The following is an 18,617-nucleotide window of genomic DNA, read 5'->3' as shown; positions in this document are numbered from 1 at the left end:
ATGGAATGCTTGATTCAACTCAACAACCACATCGGACAATCAACGGGCACGGTATCATATCAATTTGCATGCGCATGACACTACACGAAGTCCATTTATTAACAGGTGACCCACGTGACGGGTGTGGTTGGCGCACACAATTGGTGTGGCCCCAACACTACGACCGGCATTATCTACCGACAGGACCGGACATTGTCCCTTACTTCCTGCGACGGCGACCGAAAGCTATGTATCCAGTGCAACTAGCACGGCATAACAGACAGGCATTCCAAAAAGGAGCGTCCGTCAATCACAAGTTGCGACCGGCATCCGACAATTCGTGTGATCCATACGACTAGCACGGGCACGAATTGAAGTGCTTCTGTTAAGTCGTGTGGTTCCATACGACCGGCACGGTACGAACTTGTCGGGTTTCCGTATGACTAGCACGGTTTGTCCTCATCATATGACCACTCGGGCACATCCGACAACCAACCAATTCTTATCTTTTACTTTTAGCCGGATGCTCATGCAGATGTGCTCAAAGACCGGCCCAAGGCCATTTTCATACTAAAATATGCAATTTAATTCCGCACGTGGTCATATGAATGCATAGTATTACCCACAAGACTTTGTATTTGATACGGGGTATCCGACATCCATAATTGTTCACACTATAGCCAACAATCAACATAGAGCATCCAGTCAAATATTCAATCACCGCGGATTAATTAAACACAATTAATAACCCCAACGATAATTATTAATACATTTTCATACAATTAACAGTTATACGCTCGGCTCCGGCCTATTGCTCGTTCACGATCAAACACCGGTAATCACCGCCCAAACAATCGGTCCATTCTAATTACCAATTAGCCACAGACAATCTAACTAGTCAGACTATCTTAAATAATTATAGTCATTTATCTTAAACCTAATTTCTATCTAATCCGACCACAATTAAACTACCTAAACACCCTAAATTGCTAACTACGCTAATTAACTCATACTAAGCGCAATTAGCGCCCTAATCGGGGTTTAGCTCATCAAAAAATCGACGGTTGGTATCGGGTCGGGCATGAGATTTTCGAATCGGGTCGGATATTGTTCACTGGGCGAGGTAATGTTCATGTGGCACTGCTCACAGGTATTGTTCATGTAGCACTATTCACAGTTACTGTTCATGTGGCACTGTTCATGATCGAGTTTTGGGTCAACACAACAGTTCGGGCTGGGTCGGTTCACCGGCGGAGGATTCTAGTTCGGGTATCTCGAGTTCGGGTTGCAGATTTGGAGGGGGTTCGGGGTTAACGTCGGGGGTTAAACGGCAGTAGCGGCTCGGGTTGGCGGTCGGGCGGCGCGGCTCACGACCTCGGTTGCTCACGAACGAGTCGGCATGGCGATTCGCGAGGACTCGGCTCGCGGGTCGGTGGGTCTCATAGTCGGGTCTCGCGGTTCGAGGTTGTGGCGACCCACGGGTGTGGCGCAAGGCGGCGAGGTTTGAGTCACGGGCGTGTTGGCACAAGACGACCGAGAGGGTTCAAGTTCCGATTGGGCTTCGATGGACGCCGTGGGTCTTGGCCAATTCGCGGGCAACGGGGCTGGCGGTTCGGTGACAGGTGGTGATGAGGTGACGGACGACGGCGTAATGGGGTGGCTACTGGTGATGGTAGTATCGAGTGAGGGGGTGGAACTAGAGAAGACCGGCAAGAAGCGGGAGAAGAAGAAGAAGATGAGCGGTGCAAGGGGGAGGGGGGTTCGCGCAGCAAAGAAGGTAGGGGAAAAAAGAGAGGAGAGAGAGAGAGAGAGAGAGAGAGAGCCGAGGGGAGAGAGAGAGTTCGGGTGAGAGAGAGAAGAGGGAAAAAGGGAGAGCATGTAAGAGGGGGGAAAAAGGAAGAGAGAGAAGAGAGAGGTGATGTGAGAGGAAAAATATGACATGATGGGTTGGTGGGGAACAGAAAAGGTGAGAGTGACATGTGGGGCTCACCACATTCTGAAAATTTTGGCTTATGATTGAGGGGCAAAAGGGTCATTTCGTATTTTAGGATAGAACAAAGTTTTGGCACACTGGACGGGGGTTAGTTTTGGTCTTTTCACAAGCTAGGCTCAATCAAGATTAGGCTCAGGCATGAGGATTTCGATCTTGATTCGCAACGACTAAGATTATCGTAACTTAATCTAAACCGATAGACAACTCGGGAATCGTCCGGATAATTGTCACTTGCGTCCTTACGATCCAAAATTTCGTACAGACCGAAATCCGATTTTCATCCTTTTATTGAATTCCGGCATCTTACAATCGACGAATTTCCAGAGCGTCACATGAGTTTTCTAAGACGAACACTTTAGGTAAGTCAAAATTGGATAGAGAGGTGGATGGACGTGAATGGATAGAATGAGAAAAAGATAGAAACTTCAATGATTGCTCTTACGGGCCTCCAAGAAAGTTTTTTTTTTGGTCAAAATAACATTGCATTCACTTTCTCATAAAAATACAAGAGAGAAATATCTCGGTTAAAATAGCACAGTTTCAAACCAAGACAAATCCTAGACAACTTCAAAACAAAACAAACTTGGGATAACAAGAGAGATTATCAGAACCGGGTTACGGGATGCACGCTCAAAGAGCACACCTTTGATTTCTTCAAACCAAAATCCGCGGTCGATCACCGAATCCATTTTCAATAACGGGCACACAAAGAGAACTCCATCCGATACTACGGCTTTGCTTTTTGGTGATGCGTGCCTATGTTTGTCGTCCCCTATACCATCACTAAATAGAGTAAAAAGATTGAATGAGTATAGATCTGCCACCTGTAAGAGCGAAACCTTCATAAAGCTCCTATGATTCTCTACAAAATTGAACTTGTTGACCAACGAAATATGAGGAAAGCGAAATTCCGAAAACATTCAAGCAAAAACCTCAAATCTAGACTAGATCGGGATAGAAATCTCTCAAAATGGAAGAGAGAAACTTCTAGATCTAAACTAAATCGGAAGAGAAAAGCTCTCAAACAAAAAGCAAGAAAAGGAAATAGAGAAAAAAAAAAACAAGAAGGAATGAGAGATGAAAAGGGAGAGGGGGAGGGAGTCTCTCCCTCAACTGCCGTGTTGGGTGGCGGTTTTTTTTTTTTTAAAGAGAAACCCTAAAGGGCTTGAGGAGAGAGAGGAGGGAACAAGGTGTGTAACTCGGCCTCCAAGGAAGTTGAAAGGGCATCAATTATTCTAAATTGATGGTGGCAACTTTTCAAGGATGCATGATTTTAAAGTTCCAACTTTTCAAGGACAAAAAAGTAAGGAAAAGAAAAGAAAAAAAAAGAATGTTGAGACTATTTCTACCCCAATATTACTGATCCATTCCATTTTCAACAGGATAAACAACGAAGATTTTCATATTTGCATAGTTTCCTTCAATTTGCTGATATTCCTCTTATGGGTAACGACGTGGTTAAACAGAATCGAGTTTCTTTAGTTTTTCGATAAAAGGGTGAGGGGAGAGAAGAAGAAAGAACCGAAAGTAAGGGTTTTAGTTAGCTTACAACCTGTATTCTCGTTACTTATGTAAAAATTTGTGTAGCTTTAATCACCAAGGTAAACTTGCCTTATGTTCTGGTAGAAGCGTTGATGTTCTCTCCCGCGGCATCTAAATCATTTCCAACCCTTAAGGCACAATTGGTCAGTGCACTGCAAGGTGTCGACGTCAAATTCCACTCGCAACTTGCCATAAAATTATGCCGCATGGTTTTTCAACTTTTGAACTCTCTGGTCAAACCCGACATTACCATACATGCATTTGTTTCTGGACCTCGTGAAAGACCCCAAATCAGAAAATGAAAAAGATTGCTGTCATCACCGCGAGGCGGAGCACCACCTGCGATTGGTCGAAATTCGACCCACCAACCAAAAATTTAGTGGTGAAAATGTTTCGCCATCAAAGATTGCCAGACGAACAAGTCCTGCCATGCTCATTTCGTCGTGAATTGGAGTTCCATTTGGGAATAAAAGAAAAGGAAATCCATCACCATTCATGTCGATCTAAACTAATGTATCACGTTCAGTCCCTGTCGGAACGAGTCAAAATGACCCATGCAATAGAACCAGAGTGGCTGTTGGCCTAAAGACAGCCATGATCTTCCCATACCAACTTGCCATTAATCATCAGTTTTTGTCCCTTTACTTGGCATAAAATAAGCCATCGAAGATGATGCATACGCAAAGCGACGATGCTCTTCCGTGGTTCCATGCAAAACCATGGCCCAACCAAAGCTTCTTTGTTTAATTACGTGTGTCCTAATCTTCCAATTTGGACAAATCTTGCGGTTAGGATCCTCCAACCAATTTGATCCCCGGGCTGCTCCTAATCATTGGCTAATAATGTTTAACTTAATCATACATCAATCTTGGCCTGCATGGAGGGTTAGCACGCCAAGGCCCTAACAGGGCGAGAACGTAGGAAGCATCCTCTTGCCCATTATTTCCTACCGCAATCGTTGGACCAAAACAAAACCCTAATTTTCAAATCCGATGAAAGAGAGAGATGAGGTGGACATCTTCCATTACGCAACCATACATGCATAACAAAGACATATAGGTTTCACTGTACACTCCTCGCCAAACTAAAACACAGGTAAATTCAAGAAGCTTTCAGGTTTCCCTCTTAAGTTAAAATATAAACGTCACCCTGATCACCATACTTCCTTCAGTATATTGCTGTAACTGCAGCGATGATGACCTCAAATTTGGAAGCTGGACCGGCCTTTACATAGCAATCCATCGTCCTTGGACGAGACCTCGAATCGGGTCGTGAGCTGATTGAACCGTTTGGATAGAAATAAGCTCTGAAGACCTCTCAACGTTTGCGAAACCCCGACCTCCGCGGTGAAGATTGCCTTCACCGGCCTGTGGTCGGACAGCCTCGATTCGCCCCGTGTGTACAGATGTTGCTTCAATCCTTTCCCGCACCAAATTATCCTGTCACACCTGCTTAACAAAAGAAAACAGATTAACAACATAAAAGGAAAGGAAAAGAACCTTTTTATGCTTAATTCTTTTCGAGTTCTCAACGACGGAAGTCCGAGAAAATAAATTTACCATGCTGGAGAACGCCTTTTTTCTCCCTTTTTCCGTTGAAAGCATCCGTAATACAAGTCAGAGTTCGGAATATATTTGTATGTGGGGGCGAATTTGATCTTCCCTTCGTGCCAACCTTGTAACACTTGCCCGTTCATCAGCTCCATCATCAGCTTCAGTTTTCCAAAAAAGTGAAAAAAAAAAAAAAAAGATGACTTTTAGAACGAACCAATGTGACCTGAGAATTAGGGTTTTTATCATGAGTATAGAATATACAAAGACCAATATGATTCCTTATGTATGTGGTACTAGCGACATAATTCAATACGTAGTTAAGGATAGTAATGAAAGATAATCTCCAATTATTGTGAGCACAATGATATTCTATCATGAAATTACTTCGAGAGTTAACTATTTCGCATCGTTCAATCTAACAAAACTTCGAAAATCTACCTGGTCTTTGTCTAGCAATGTATTCCATTCTTTTCTGTCCACCGGTTCTCGCGTGGCCGCTTCTGGCAAGGAAATCCGGTAATTCAAGTCCCCGAGCAAAATAACCCGACTGCATCCATATACCAAACACAATCAACGGAGATAACACAAATATTTCGAAGCTTAATATATTGATTAGGAACTGCTAATCAGGGTATTGTGATTGTTTACGCATCGATTAGCCAGTCAACTTTGTTTAAACTATAGGATAATACAGCAAATAGACAGGCTTACAACTAAGGTTTCATCATTTTGGGACGGTTTATCTAACTACTTAACTTAATTGGTTGGAGAACCAATAAAATAATTCCTCAACAACCACTAAAATCACGTAAAATAGTTTAAGTGACGAAACAAGGAGAACAACACTAATTGATCTTCTTTGGCGGTCCAACGTCCATGTAGACAAATGCAAAGTTGTGAACATGCAATAATGATTAATTTAGCGCATCATATATGTGCATAACCCCGTCTTATCCTCATGGTTTCTAGCGAAGGAACATTTTAAATAGGAGCAACCGATAAATAAACGAGGAATTGGTTAGGCGGTTTGAAAACGAAGCAGCAAAGCATTAAAAATTTAGCTTCACGTACTCGTGGTCCAAAATTTTCCTAGGTAAATTAAGCAAAGGGCCCCGAGGAAAGGTTGTCCGGGATAAAATCTCTGCCGCATTGGACGTCCGACACTTTTCGTCGCCTTCTCTGCCTCCGGAGGCAAGATGAGTGCACACAAAACAGAAGCTCGTCTCATGCCATTGAAACCGAACTGAAACCGACCCCTGCAAATTAATCCAAAATTAAGAAGAAATAAGATGGAAATATTTATTCTCATATCGTGTGGCTCGACGTAGAGTATACTAGTAATACACGTACCATAAGATATATATATTTGTTGTGTGGATATTTGCATTAAGAACGTTTTTCCCCATCTTAATCTTGGCGCCGTTACGAGCAACATCTCATGTATGAGAAACCAAGATAGGTGCACAAATTCTTTGAAGATCTTCTATCACTTTGCGGTGTATCAATTGGTGTGACGAAGACTATCAACTGCTAATATATTGAGTCATAAAGTTCACAATTACCCTTATATAAGTGAGTCAATGGTTACACTGAACAAGTCGACATAGAAAGAGACGTGAACGGCGATAGAGCATCTCATTTCCGATCTACATGCTGTGGACAATCTACCGAAAAAAACCGAGTACCTATCATTACCTTGTTGCCTAGGCAGCCCATAACGCCACAACCGACGCACGAAACGCTCGGATGACTAATGTAGGGACGGAGATCGCCGCGAACCCACACCGAGATGAATATCCCCACCATTTGTTTGCTGATAACACAACGAAACTCTGGCCCGTGCATCCTCTTCTTCTCACAGTCGGATCCATGGCGACAATTCCGGCTTCCGTTCAAGGCCATTCTGATGAGCGAATTCCATTTCATGCAGATATTCGTGTTCTCGGACCCTAGAACATTGGACGCCTTCAACGGCACAATCTCTTGAAATCTGAATCAAACAAGGGTAAGGGAGATATTCTTCACATGAGAAGTCGATCTCTACCGAGTTCTTCGAGAAATTATTGTTTAAGCCATTCGATCCATCGAACCAAATCGATCACTATAAAGGAGAAAAGAAAAACATGGAGGACAATACTACTATACCTTGTTAGAATATATTTTTAATATTCAATGTGGACTTTATTAATTGTTATTGTAAATATTAATTGGTCTAATAAAGATAGATAAAAGATTTCCTAATTCTAGTTGAATATGAGACTGGATAGTATGGGCTGAGATAAGCCTTATCTATAATGAGGGGATAATGTGTCAATATGTATAAATAGAACTCGAGTCTCTCCTCTAAACCCTAATGTCAACATAACCTCACATCAAGGGTTGTCGGGAGCGATACGTGAGAGGCCATCTTATTGAAGCCGGTGATAAAGGAGTTCATAGAGGAGAAGCTCTTGAGCAACGGATCGTCGCAAATTCCGCATCAAGAACGATGGATCCTAAACAAGGTGCGTCAATTCTTCAACTTTACGAATTTGAAATTCATGCATCTAAACGTGATTATCTTAGATCGCTGTATAAGGGTATTAATCGCGGCTAACATACCCCACCAGTAGAGCATATTCTCATGTATATTTTCTGCATTTTTTTTTGGTTCATCTACAGTACTATCTATAGAGCATGCTGATGCAGCATATGATTCATTCCACGTCAGTCTCTTTTAAAGTAATCCAATTGCAAAAGCACCTGATCCATGCAAGAATCACTTATCTAGTCCAATTTCTAATTTTGGTTTTTCTGTGTGCCAATGGAAGGCCTACAAATTTAGAATCACGAATATCATCCAATTTGTCGTTTTGATTTTTCTTCCTGCAAATAGGCGGCTTTCCCATTTCGTTTTGCTACTTACCCCAGAACGTAGATATCGTAGGAGTCACCGCTCGTATCGAAGAAGTCCTCCATCACCAAATCTTCTTCCGGTGCTGTCCCGCCCACGTTCCAAGTACTAACAAAAACTCTAAACTCCATGAGAGAGAAGGAACAACAAACGAAGTTAGAATTTTATCATGTTAAACTTGACTGTAAACCCTTCTTTATAACCTGAAGCTGCTAAAGAATTCAATATGCAGACATAAAACTTTGGCTCTGCAGCGACCTTAAAATGCATAATCACCAGGCAACGGAAGAAGGACGTGGGAAACTGAAATTACACAGGAGGGTGAGTTTCGAAATGCTTACTTGTACTTGAGGGTGTCCTTGTGGTGATTCAAGATGTTCTTGCCACCGCCCAAGGAGGGTTCTTCCAATATGGGGAAGTCGAGGAGAGAGTCTGGGACGTCGATGGGGTAATCGGCGACGAAGTTATTGCTCCCCAATCCCATCTTCAGGATCTTGTTAGCTACCAGTCTGGTCCACATGATGATGGCTTACCTGATCAAAATCAGCAAGGCCCTGTACATTAGGCATGGATAGCAGATATTATTACAAGCCCCTGTGAATAAGGAACATGCAGAGAAGGTTGCATTTACTCTTGCAATTCTGGGACTTTGGCATATGTATGAGAGAGAGAGAGAGAGAGAGAGAGAGAGAGAGAGAGCAGTATTGGAAGGTAGAGGAGACTGGGGAGGATTGATTGAATAAGAAAGCCAATCCAGATGCTAAAGAAATGGAGAGAGAGGGGGGGGATTGGTTAGGGTTATAAGTATAAGCATTGTCCACATTTATTTTAAGTTAAATTCGAATGCAAGTCACGTTCATATTTGTAACCTACCAAGCGACTCGATTGAAATGAATTTCATTCAATCATATTAGAGAAAACAATGCTATCCGCCAATTATTTGCACATTGATCCTCTATTAGTTCAGTTATCACTTCTATATAGTTTCGATTTTCATTGAATTACAAACACGCACGTCTCTTAAATGATTTAGTAATTAAGTTTCTATGCATCGCATCAATTAAAGTTATGGCTGGAGTTTATTTTGTCCAATCTCAAGAATGAAGGAAAACACAATCGTATGGAAAATAAAATTGAATTTTTTCTTTTACCCAAGTGGGAGTCAGATAATTTTTTATTTTGTCCGTATGTTGAGCAGCTTGTTAGTTGATTTGAAGGATCATCTTACGTACAGCAGACTTTAATAGCGCAAGTGGACGTGTCCCAAGAAATGGATTTTTAAGTATGATAATCCGCGGTGTCGTTGGATGACGTGGCACAAGTAATAATTTTTCTAATTAGTGAAATGATGTTAAGTATACTAATATCAGTACGGACGAAATTGATGTAGCAAGTAAAGTGACGGAATTTAATGGATATCAAGTATGGCAAACTTGTTTCACAGTCCAATTAGTTGCAATCCGCCGTGTCATTCGGTGTGTATTTAGCGAGTATAGCAAGTATTTGGGTGACTGTGAAAATGTCAATATGTAAAAGAGTGGATCTCACAATAAATCGTTAGCATAATAGTCACCTAAGACCGTTACATAATTAATTCCCAAACTAATTTTAATTGACCTAAAATTCATTCTTCTTTTTGTTTGAGGAGTAGAGCGTTTATATTGCTCAGTAACGTTTGCCATTGATTTCTATGCACACAGCTTTGAAGAATATCAGATGTTTACCCTCGCATTAAGATGATGTTAGATGATCAAGAAGAAAAAATAGATAAATAAAGAATCCATAAAATTCAGTAAATTGAAAATAAAAAGATAAAATATGCAACTATAAAAATAGCTAAACGCCTAAATAAAGGTACAAAAGATTGATATTCAAAACCTAATATACAAGAGGACAAAGACATACCTCGCAAAAACTTTGCACGGAGAATAGCAAGAATAGGATGAGTCATGAAGCCCATCGATAGCATGTTCGTATGCATCTTGAAAATTCCAAATAAATGCTTGAAATACCTTTATCTTTACAAATAAGATCCTAACCTGAATCTTGTTTCAAATAAGGCCGTGAAATGAACCTTATTTCAAGTAAAATCCTAGAGTGACAATGTCAGTTTAAAAAAAATGTCTGACTTCATTGGCTAGTCAACGGAATTTTCAACCTTGACTTCTTCTTTTTTCTTTCTTTTTCCTTTTTTTGTTTTTTTGTTTCCTTTTCGGCCACCGATGACTATCTCAAAATCCATAGGCGAGGACCGGCCTTGCCTAAATGTTATTTTGATGTTGGATCTTAATTTTTGCACAAAAACTTAATTAAATTAGGTTAAAAATGCAAAATATTTTCTTAAAAAATAAAGCAAGCTTAAAAGAACTCAAAAGAGGAAAAAATTCAAGTCCTCCACCTATGGTTTGCCACCCCATTGCCGGTGGGCATTGGCAATGGCCGGTTTAGCTAGAACCAAGGGAGGGTGGTGACCCTCTCTCGGATATGGTCGAGGGTTGCCGGCCCTCGCCCTAGTCCGGGGAAGGGTCGCTACCCTCTTGTAAATGGCCACGGCCCTCCCCGAGACCTAGGTGAGGGCACCCCGCAGCCCCCTCCCGCTTGTATTTTTTCTTTTTTAATGTAATCTAATTTAACTAAATTTTAAGTTTAAATTATCTTTGGATGAAAATGGCCTTGATTGGTCGGAATATTTACCCGGCTAGCAAGGTCAACCTCTATTTAAACTAAAGCTCACTTGAGATCCTTATTTGAGAAAACGATGAAACTTTCAGTCCTTATTTGGAATTTTTCCTACTCATTATTGTAAGCTAAAAATGAAACATTATCAAGGATGAAAGCAAATGAACTTCAAATTATCTATACTACATCTTTAAATGGGGAAAATTGTCAAAATTTTTTAAATCTATTCAATTCAATTCAATCCTAAATCTTTTAATTTTGCCAATTGCATCCTAAATATTTTTACGTTTTGCCAATTAAGTCAATCCGGTCAATTTTTGATCAAAATGGCTAACATAAACACTAGCCATCTTACGTGGCACGACCGATCCCGACATGGATTAATTTTTATAAATTTTAATTATTTTCAATTTTTTTGTTTTCAATTTTTTTTTACTTTTTTGCCTTTTTCCCTCTTTACTTTTTCATTTTCTTCTTTTTATTTTTTTATTTTCTTTTTCCCTTCACCAGCCATCGCCGGGCATTGTCGATGGCTAGTGGAGGTCGCTAGCCGCAGGTGAGGGTCGCCCTCGCCCTTCTCTATATTTTTGTTAAAATGTTTATAAATTGGAATCTTTCATTGTAACTTGGAAGTTTTTAGAGCTCTATAATGATCAAATTTTGTTCAAAGAATTCACCAGGACGCCAAAGGCTACAACTTAGTAAGGTCAAATCGGCATTTGCTTAAATTATAGATACGGGCGAGAATTTCTAGAAGTTGAGTGGAGTCAATTCCTCCTAAATGTGACAATCTGTTTTAACCACATAAATTGAGTAATTCTAGAATATACAGGTTAATACTTTACATAAGGGAAAATTTCACATAAAGATCTGAAGTGAGAGTATTTTCTCAAAAAAAGACCCAAAGTGAATTTTGTCTATAATAAAGGTCCGGAATGGCCAATTTAGTCTCAAACAAGGGCCGAGCGACAAGCACATGCATCTCACATGCCATTTTTCAAGCCATGCTTATGGGGTTTTTTGTCGAAAGATTTTTTTTTTTTCATTTTCTTTCTTATTTTTTTTACTATTTATCATATGCTTCAATGATAATTTTTTTACTGGTAGGATATTGACAAGAAAGAGAAGCATTGAACAAGACACATAAATTTTGACCCAAAAAAAAGGACACATAATGATTTTCGCATGGAAACTGGAAATTGTGCTCTGCAATTCCTAACCCAAACCAAGTCACCTTTCTCATTAGTCATTAACAGATTTCCTTCTTCTTTTTTCCCGTTCGATTCTAGCCAAATCCACTTCATTGACTTAGTTGAAAGACCTCCATAATTATCCATTTATTAATCCCAAGTCCAAATTGACAACTTTAAGAAAATTAAACCCACCAAAATGCAGCCGCCCAGCCACCATCCTCCTCACTTCCGCCGCATCCCCATAATTTCACAAAAAGAAATGATTCTCTGATAATACCGTCAAGAACGGTACAGTCTAAACCGTATACCTGCACACCATCACAGCGTGTTTTGCATGAAGCACTATTGATGGGGAGATAGTGTGGTAAAAAATAACTCACAATACTATCAGGTTAGCAACTTCCTTCCACAAACGCTATGTCCCTTCGTACACTCGCCCCAACAATACATCGAACTTACAATGAGCCTAGATTTTTTCTACGACAGATCATCAAGGATGTATTCACCGAAATCTACCCAACGATTGCAAATTGCTCGAGACAACCGTGATTGCAACAGTTGCGTGCAAAAGCAAAGTCATCCTATGCCTTGACTTGCCTCAGTTCCGAGCGACCTCACCACAAATCGAAGCAAACGGCAGGACTCCACATTGCAGCCGCCAACAACCGTCTCAATCCCAAACTGTAGATCCCAAATCGAAACCCGCAATTCACGCGCATAAGTCTAAAACCGCCCAAAATTAGACCACAAATAGGCAATGTTGTCGCCACGCTACGAGGAAATCGCTGCTAGAATCGAGCTTTAGGACATGATTTGAGCTGCACCACGCTAAGAACAGCCAGCTTTGTCGTCGTGGAACCAAGCTATTATCGTCATTCACCGATGGTCACACTGCCGTTTAAGAGCTCGTCAGCGCCGCTTGGCTTTGAATCACCTTGAAACTAAGCCTGAAATCAAGCCCTAGGGCATGGTTTTTGGGTCTATCGTCATGTCCTCCAGCCACTGTCCAAGCCCAAGTCACCGTCGTCGATCGCAGTCAAGCTTGTTTGATTGATGAAGGATTCGCCATGTACGGGAAAGAAGAAGAAGAATCGAAGAGTCTTGGATGAAGAACGAAGAAGTAGGTGAATGAAGAAAAATAGAAAGAAAAAAGAAGCACCGGGATGAAAATGCCCCCATCATGATTAAAAACAATGGCATGTGAGATATATGTGCTATGGGCTGGCGAAACTTTGATTACTTTAAGCCCTTAATTGAGACAAATATCCATTTTGAGCCCCTTTCGAGAAAACACTCCAACTTCATGCCCATATTCACAATTTAATCTCTGCTTATAATGGTGGTAGCTTCTTAACGAAGCAATGTCTTCATGTTTACTCTTAATTCGAATATTTTGATTGTTCACTTTCTTACTAACTATTAACTCAACGATATGACAAAAAATTTATAGGTACAATAATAATCATATTTTTCATATATAGATCTATATCCCCAAGAATCCTCCACATATTTTCACTTACGTACCTTCCAAAACTAGTATGCAATACTCCAACTTGCTTGAAAATGTAGGATATTACACTCTCATTACCAATCCATATTACTGATCTTATGGTGTTTCAGAATATAGTATTCTCATGTTTTCATATATAACAAGCATTTCAAATATACTGGGCTAACCAAATCAAAGTGCGATTGGTTCAATACAATAAACTATGTTCTCCCAGGGGGACCGCCGGACAAAGTTGTTGTATTTTATGCCTCTTACGTACGTGGGTTACAACACGAACTCTGTCGTGTAATGGAAATGCTTAAAGAACTTGCATGACCTCGCAACAGTTTCTAACCTAACCTTGGAAAGATTCAGACCTCAAATACATCACGTTTATTTATTTCCCTCTTGTTAACTTGAAGACGCATCAGTCCAACTTTCATGCAGGGGGTGATCGAGATTAGCTGCCTGCTTATTATAATGCACGCAAGCTTTCTTTGTTTGCTGCAATGAATCTGCAGAAATCAATAAAGATTCTGCAACTGGGGGTGAGAATTGATAACCACACTCACCTGCAACCACACAAATCGAAGTCATGACTTTCATCGTCGTTTCGAGACACTGACCTCAGCAATGTCGAACTCAGGACTCTCTCTCTCTCTCTCTCTCTCTCTCATACGTCTGCCGTGCATTAGGATATCACCCACCATTGTTGAGCGTTAGAGGTGTAATTCTATGGTGTCCTTTTTAGTTTCCGTGTTGACATCTGCCCTTCAAGAAGTTTGAGGATGAGATTAGAAGCCTCAATAACAAAGCCAAAAAAAAAAAAAAAAGAAGGATCTTTCCATGATGCCCCGTTTGTTGTTTAATAGATTACAAGCGACGCAAAATACCGAGGGTGATCTCGAGCCTTCTCGTGGTTTCGAGCGAAAGCGAAGCCGTTTTGCAATTGTCAAGAAGCCTTGTTGCTTCCTGATGGTGAAGTCGGGAGCCTACGTGAGCAGTGCTTTTTATGGAAGTGGTTAAACGTGAGACAGAGATGTAAGGCAAAGCGGTCTCATTCGAAGGAGCGAAATCTTTTAATAATAATAAAAATAACCTATGCCGTCAGTTCGGTGGTTGTAGTGCAATTCTCCCCTCAAATTAAAGGGCCAATCAGAGCCATATCTAGATATCAAATGGATAGGCTCGACCGCGTTTAGGTCGGATCGAAAATATCCAATCCAAATTGACCCACCCATTTATATATAATATAAGTCTAATGATCAATACACGACCTAATTCATACTCAAAACGAGATATATTGTTACAATACTTTCATATTCAATAAATCTATGAAAACTCACACCCAAATTAAGGTGAGAGTACGGAATGAGCGAGTGCGGGATCGACTGAAAAGAGAGTCATGAAGGTAGGTTGGGTTTAAGTAATTTGCAGAACCATTTAACGGCCATATTGTTTTGAGCTTTACTTCTAAACACACTCATGACACATGTACTAAGTATGACTGATCCATATAAAATATGGGTCAAGAAATGGGTCTATGACCATTTTCACAGGTCCAATCATAGCTTTTCAAGTTTAATTCACTTATTTATTTCAAATTGAGAATGTAACAATTTTCAAGTAAAAAAACCAAAAAAAGTCATAAACTTATTGCTTGGTACCAATTCAATCCTAAATCTTTTAATTTGACCAATATAGTCATAAACATTTTCGCATTGGTATCAATTGAGTTCATTTTGCCAATTTTAACTAGAAATCGTTGACATGAACACTGGTCATCCTAAGCGGCACATCTTAGGCTAACGTGGATATTTTTAGTAATGTTTTGATTTTTTATAGTTTTTTTGTACTTTTTTATTTTCTATGCTTTATTTTTTTTCTTTTTCCTTTTTTGCAATGGGCCGACCTTAGGTGCGGGCGTTGTGGCTCTCACTGGCTGTGCATGAGGGTTGCCACGCCCTTGCTAGCCACTAGGGCAAGGGAACTCGCTCATCTCCTCGCCCGGACTTGGCGATGGCCACAATGCCCTCTCTTGATTTGGGTCGGGCGAAGGCGCTATGACTTTCGTCGGCCCTTAGTGTGACGCCCTGGAAAATCCAATATCCGGAAAGTGCCCGAATTCAATAAAAAGGATTAATATTGAATTCAAGTCGGTATCAAATTTTGGATCGCAAAGACGTAATTTTGGACAATTCCCGACTTGTCGATCGATTTAGATTAAGTTTCGAAAACCTTAATCGCCGCGTTTTCGGATTTTTTTTAATCCTCGCGCCTAAACCTAATTCCGACCTAACCCGATCTGTGAAAAGATCAAAATTATTTTCTATTGGTTGAGCCAAATGTCCAACCAGTCCTATATTACCCGATATTCGAATTTTCCTCAAGTATTTGTGTACAAAAAGTCAAAAAACTTAATGGGCGATGAGACAAGTGGTGTCCCATCACCACCCACCCACCCACTCATTCTCTCTCCTCCCCCTCTCTCTTAGCCACCCCCCACGTGACTATCCTTCTCTCTCTCTCTCTCTCTACCGCGCGAGCCCCCTCTCCCCCTTGCACTATTCATCATCTTCTTCCTCTTCTTCTTTTCTTCTTTGACTACAGCTCAACCTTTCCCTCACTGGCTCACCTTGCGCGACCACCACCTCCGCCCGCCGGTCACCACACCGTTATTGCCACTTTGTCCACCACCGTCCTCCACCACACCAGCCCTTCGACACCACGCCTCGCGGTCCATAGAACCTCTGTGGCCTCCATTTCCGTCCACCCACAGACCACCTCCGCCGGTTCGTATTATCGTCGTCTACGAGCTCAGCCCAGGTGCGAGATCTCGCGGCCCCTTCGCCGTTGTGCCACCACCCGCCCGACCACCACCTGTCGTCCTTGCCGAGGCCCCCTTGAGACACTCCAACAGCCACACAAGCCTCGACCAACCACCGTCGACACCTATCCGACCCGGATCCGACCACTGCCAGCCTCAATCAACCATCGAAGCGGTTGCCACCTAGCCCCGTAGTCCCGTCGAGCTTGAGGCACCTCCGTCGTCGGCCTCTACTCCACCCTCACACAGTCGGATCCCGTCGTCATTCCCCTACCGGTCGCCAACATTGAGCCCCAAGGACCTACGACCCTCCGACTACCTCAACCGACCCAAAGCTCATGGAGCCGTGAATAGTAACCCGATCCGAAGCTCTCTTCACCCGAACCCGGTAAGTTGAACCAACGGGACCCCACGACCCACAAACTCACATGCGCCGCCCCAATCGCCGAGGCCCCGTTGTTGTCCCGAACACGTGTCGCTAAAATTACTGTTACGTGAACAGTACCATGAATAGTATTCATAAATAATACCGTGAACAGTATCATGAATAGTATTCATAAACAGCACCGTGAATAGTGCTCGTGAGCGATATCGTGAATAGTACTCGTGAACAATGCTCATGAACAGGTCGTGAACGATACCCGACCCGGGAACAAGAGCCAGCTCGATCGGAAAGTCTAGTGCTCGACTCGTCTTCGACCATTGATTTTTGGGTGAGTTAGCCCCTAACTCTCGGTTAGGACGCTAATTGCGTTCGAAATTAGATTAATTAGCTAATTAGGGTGTTTAGGTATATTAATTACGGTTGGGCTAGATAGAAACATGAGTTAGGTTAAATGACCGTAATTAGTTAAGATTAGTCGATTAGCTAGGTTGTCTGTGGCTAATTGGTGAGTTGAATTGATTGAATTGATTTATTGTGTTGATTGATCGCGAGCGAGCAATAAGTCAAAGACGAGAGCCCGATTGACCGTCACTTGGAATTGAAATTGTGATTAAAAATTGACTGACCGCAATTGATTAATTGGTTCTTGAATTACTGGATGCGAATGCCAGAATTGTCTGTTGATTGCCGTAGGGGTCCGATTAGAGGTTAATCACCCCAGATTGGTTGATTTATCGATCGATAAAATTGCGCATTCATGTGACCACGTATGACATCAAATTGCATGATTTTGCACAAAAATGGCCTTGGGCCAAGTATTTAAACATGTGAGTGTGAGCATTCGACCTAATTCAAAGAAATGAACCGACCGGTTGTCGAAGTGCTTGAGTGGTCACATAATCGGATAATTCCGACAACCATTGTCTTCTGGTTGGTCGGTCGTAACAATCATTGTCTTCTGATTGCTGGATGCGCGTCAATGATTATCTTACGGCTGTTCGTTTACCGGTCGCAGCTTGTGAAGGACCGAAGCCTTTTAAGAATTCCCGTTAGTTCCGTGCTGTGTCGACAATCATTGTCTTCTAGTTGGTCGAGCGGAGTTACATGGACTATTAGAAGCCGTCGTCGGAAGTAAGGGACGATGCTTGATCCTGCCAGGAGAGCACAAACTTACTAATATGCTGGACCTACGGGTCGATTTTGATAATAAATGGACTACGTGTGGTGTCTTGTGCAAGTAAGTGCTGTGATGCTTTGTCAATGGTTTGAATTAGATTGGTTGGTTTGATTGTTGAGTCGAGTCCGCATCGCATTATGTGTGGCCTGGAGGATAAGCTTGCATGTCACCGAAATATCTGCTCTGTGATGATGTGACTATATGTTAGGACGTTCGAGCGAATTAACGCCCTAGCCGGGCTTAGGTGTTGACACACCGATATTCATATCTCATCACATCGTTGTTAACCCTTTCTCGGGCCCTTAGTCCGGAAGAGCTGGAAGTAGCATGGATCTTATTGGAGTAGTTTGGGAATCGTGTTAATTCTGACATGGTATATCTAAAAGTTGTAGATAGTGGCCCAAAGAATGGGCTTGTAGATATTTCACATCTCTGGGTTAATAAAGATAATTAAATGCAATGTGATTTTTACCGAACTGTCGCGATTTGATGGATGTAACTGTCTTTTTAACTATCACCGTTGTTCGAGTTGATTTTTGAGAGTTGCATGTTCCGCATGTGTAATTGAAGGTTAAAATTAAAGGGGTTGATGACGTGCCTAGGACGTCATTCTTTTTTACCCGCGGCAATTTGGTAGAGTTGTTACGAGCCCGGAGATTGAGACGTGACAACCCCGCCCAAGGTGATATCAGAGCAAGGTCGGCTCGATCTATCTAGTCATGGCCTGGAGTGAATTCTCGTTAATATAGCATTGGGGATGAGCGGGGCCCTATAAGGTACCTGCTAGGAGTGTAGTCCGTTAAACTAATTGGTTTGAGTTTGGAACCTTTGGAAACGATCTTTAGGATTCCAATGCCGCTAAAGGATAAGGTGGTGTCTGCTGTAGGATGTTTTGGGTGTAATTTGA

At 41.7% G+C, this 18,617-nt stretch overlaps 2 protein-coding genes across 3 annotated transcripts in view; both read right to left on the bottom strand.

Moving 5' to 3' along the window:
* LOC115757354 (DNA (cytosine-5)-methyltransferase CMT3-like) overlaps positions 1-18,617 on the bottom strand; it is a 266,289-nt gene that overhangs the window by 63,059 nt on the left and 184,613 nt on the right. The window lies entirely within an intron of this gene.
* LOC115756106 (type IV inositol polyphosphate 5-phosphatase 9) lies at positions 4,495-8,653 on the bottom strand. Its single transcript, XM_048281407.1, has 7 exons — positions 8,302-8,653; positions 7,973-8,080; positions 6,763-7,057; positions 6,139-6,323; positions 5,506-5,614; positions 5,074-5,225; positions 4,495-4,962 (listed from the first exon to the last, which is right to left on the bottom strand). Exons 1-7 carry the CDS (start codon positions 8,478-8,480, stop codon positions 4,716-4,718), a joined length of 1,275 nt encoding a protein of 424 aa, XP_048137364.1. The 5' UTR covers positions 8,481-8,653; the 3' UTR covers positions 4,495-4,715.

This window comes from Rhodamnia argentea, chromosome 6 (genome assembly GCF_020921035.1).
Source record: "Rhodamnia argentea isolate NSW1041297 chromosome 6, ASM2092103v1, whole genome shotgun sequence".
NCBI classification, from domain to species: Eukaryota; Viridiplantae; Streptophyta; class Magnoliopsida; order Myrtales; family Myrtaceae; genus Rhodamnia; species Rhodamnia argentea.
Note: the sequence above shows the minus strand (reverse complement) of the source record. Positions and strands in the feature narration are given on the sequence as shown.

Excerpts from the sequence above, each read along its gene's own strand:
- LOC115756106 (XM_048281407.1), bottom strand. The coding sequence starts at position 8,480 with ATGTGGACCAGACTGGTAGCTAACAAGATCCTGAAGATGGGATTGGGG. Across the intron at positions 5,615-6,138 it reads AGGAAAATTTTGGACCACGA|TCGGGTTATTTTGCTCGGGG; the intron begins GTACGTGAAGCT and ends ATATGGATGCAG. Across the intron at positions 4,963-5,073 it reads AAAAGGCGTTCTCCAGCATG|GTGTGACAGGATAATTTGGT; the intron begins GTAAATTTATTT and ends TTTGTTAAGCAG.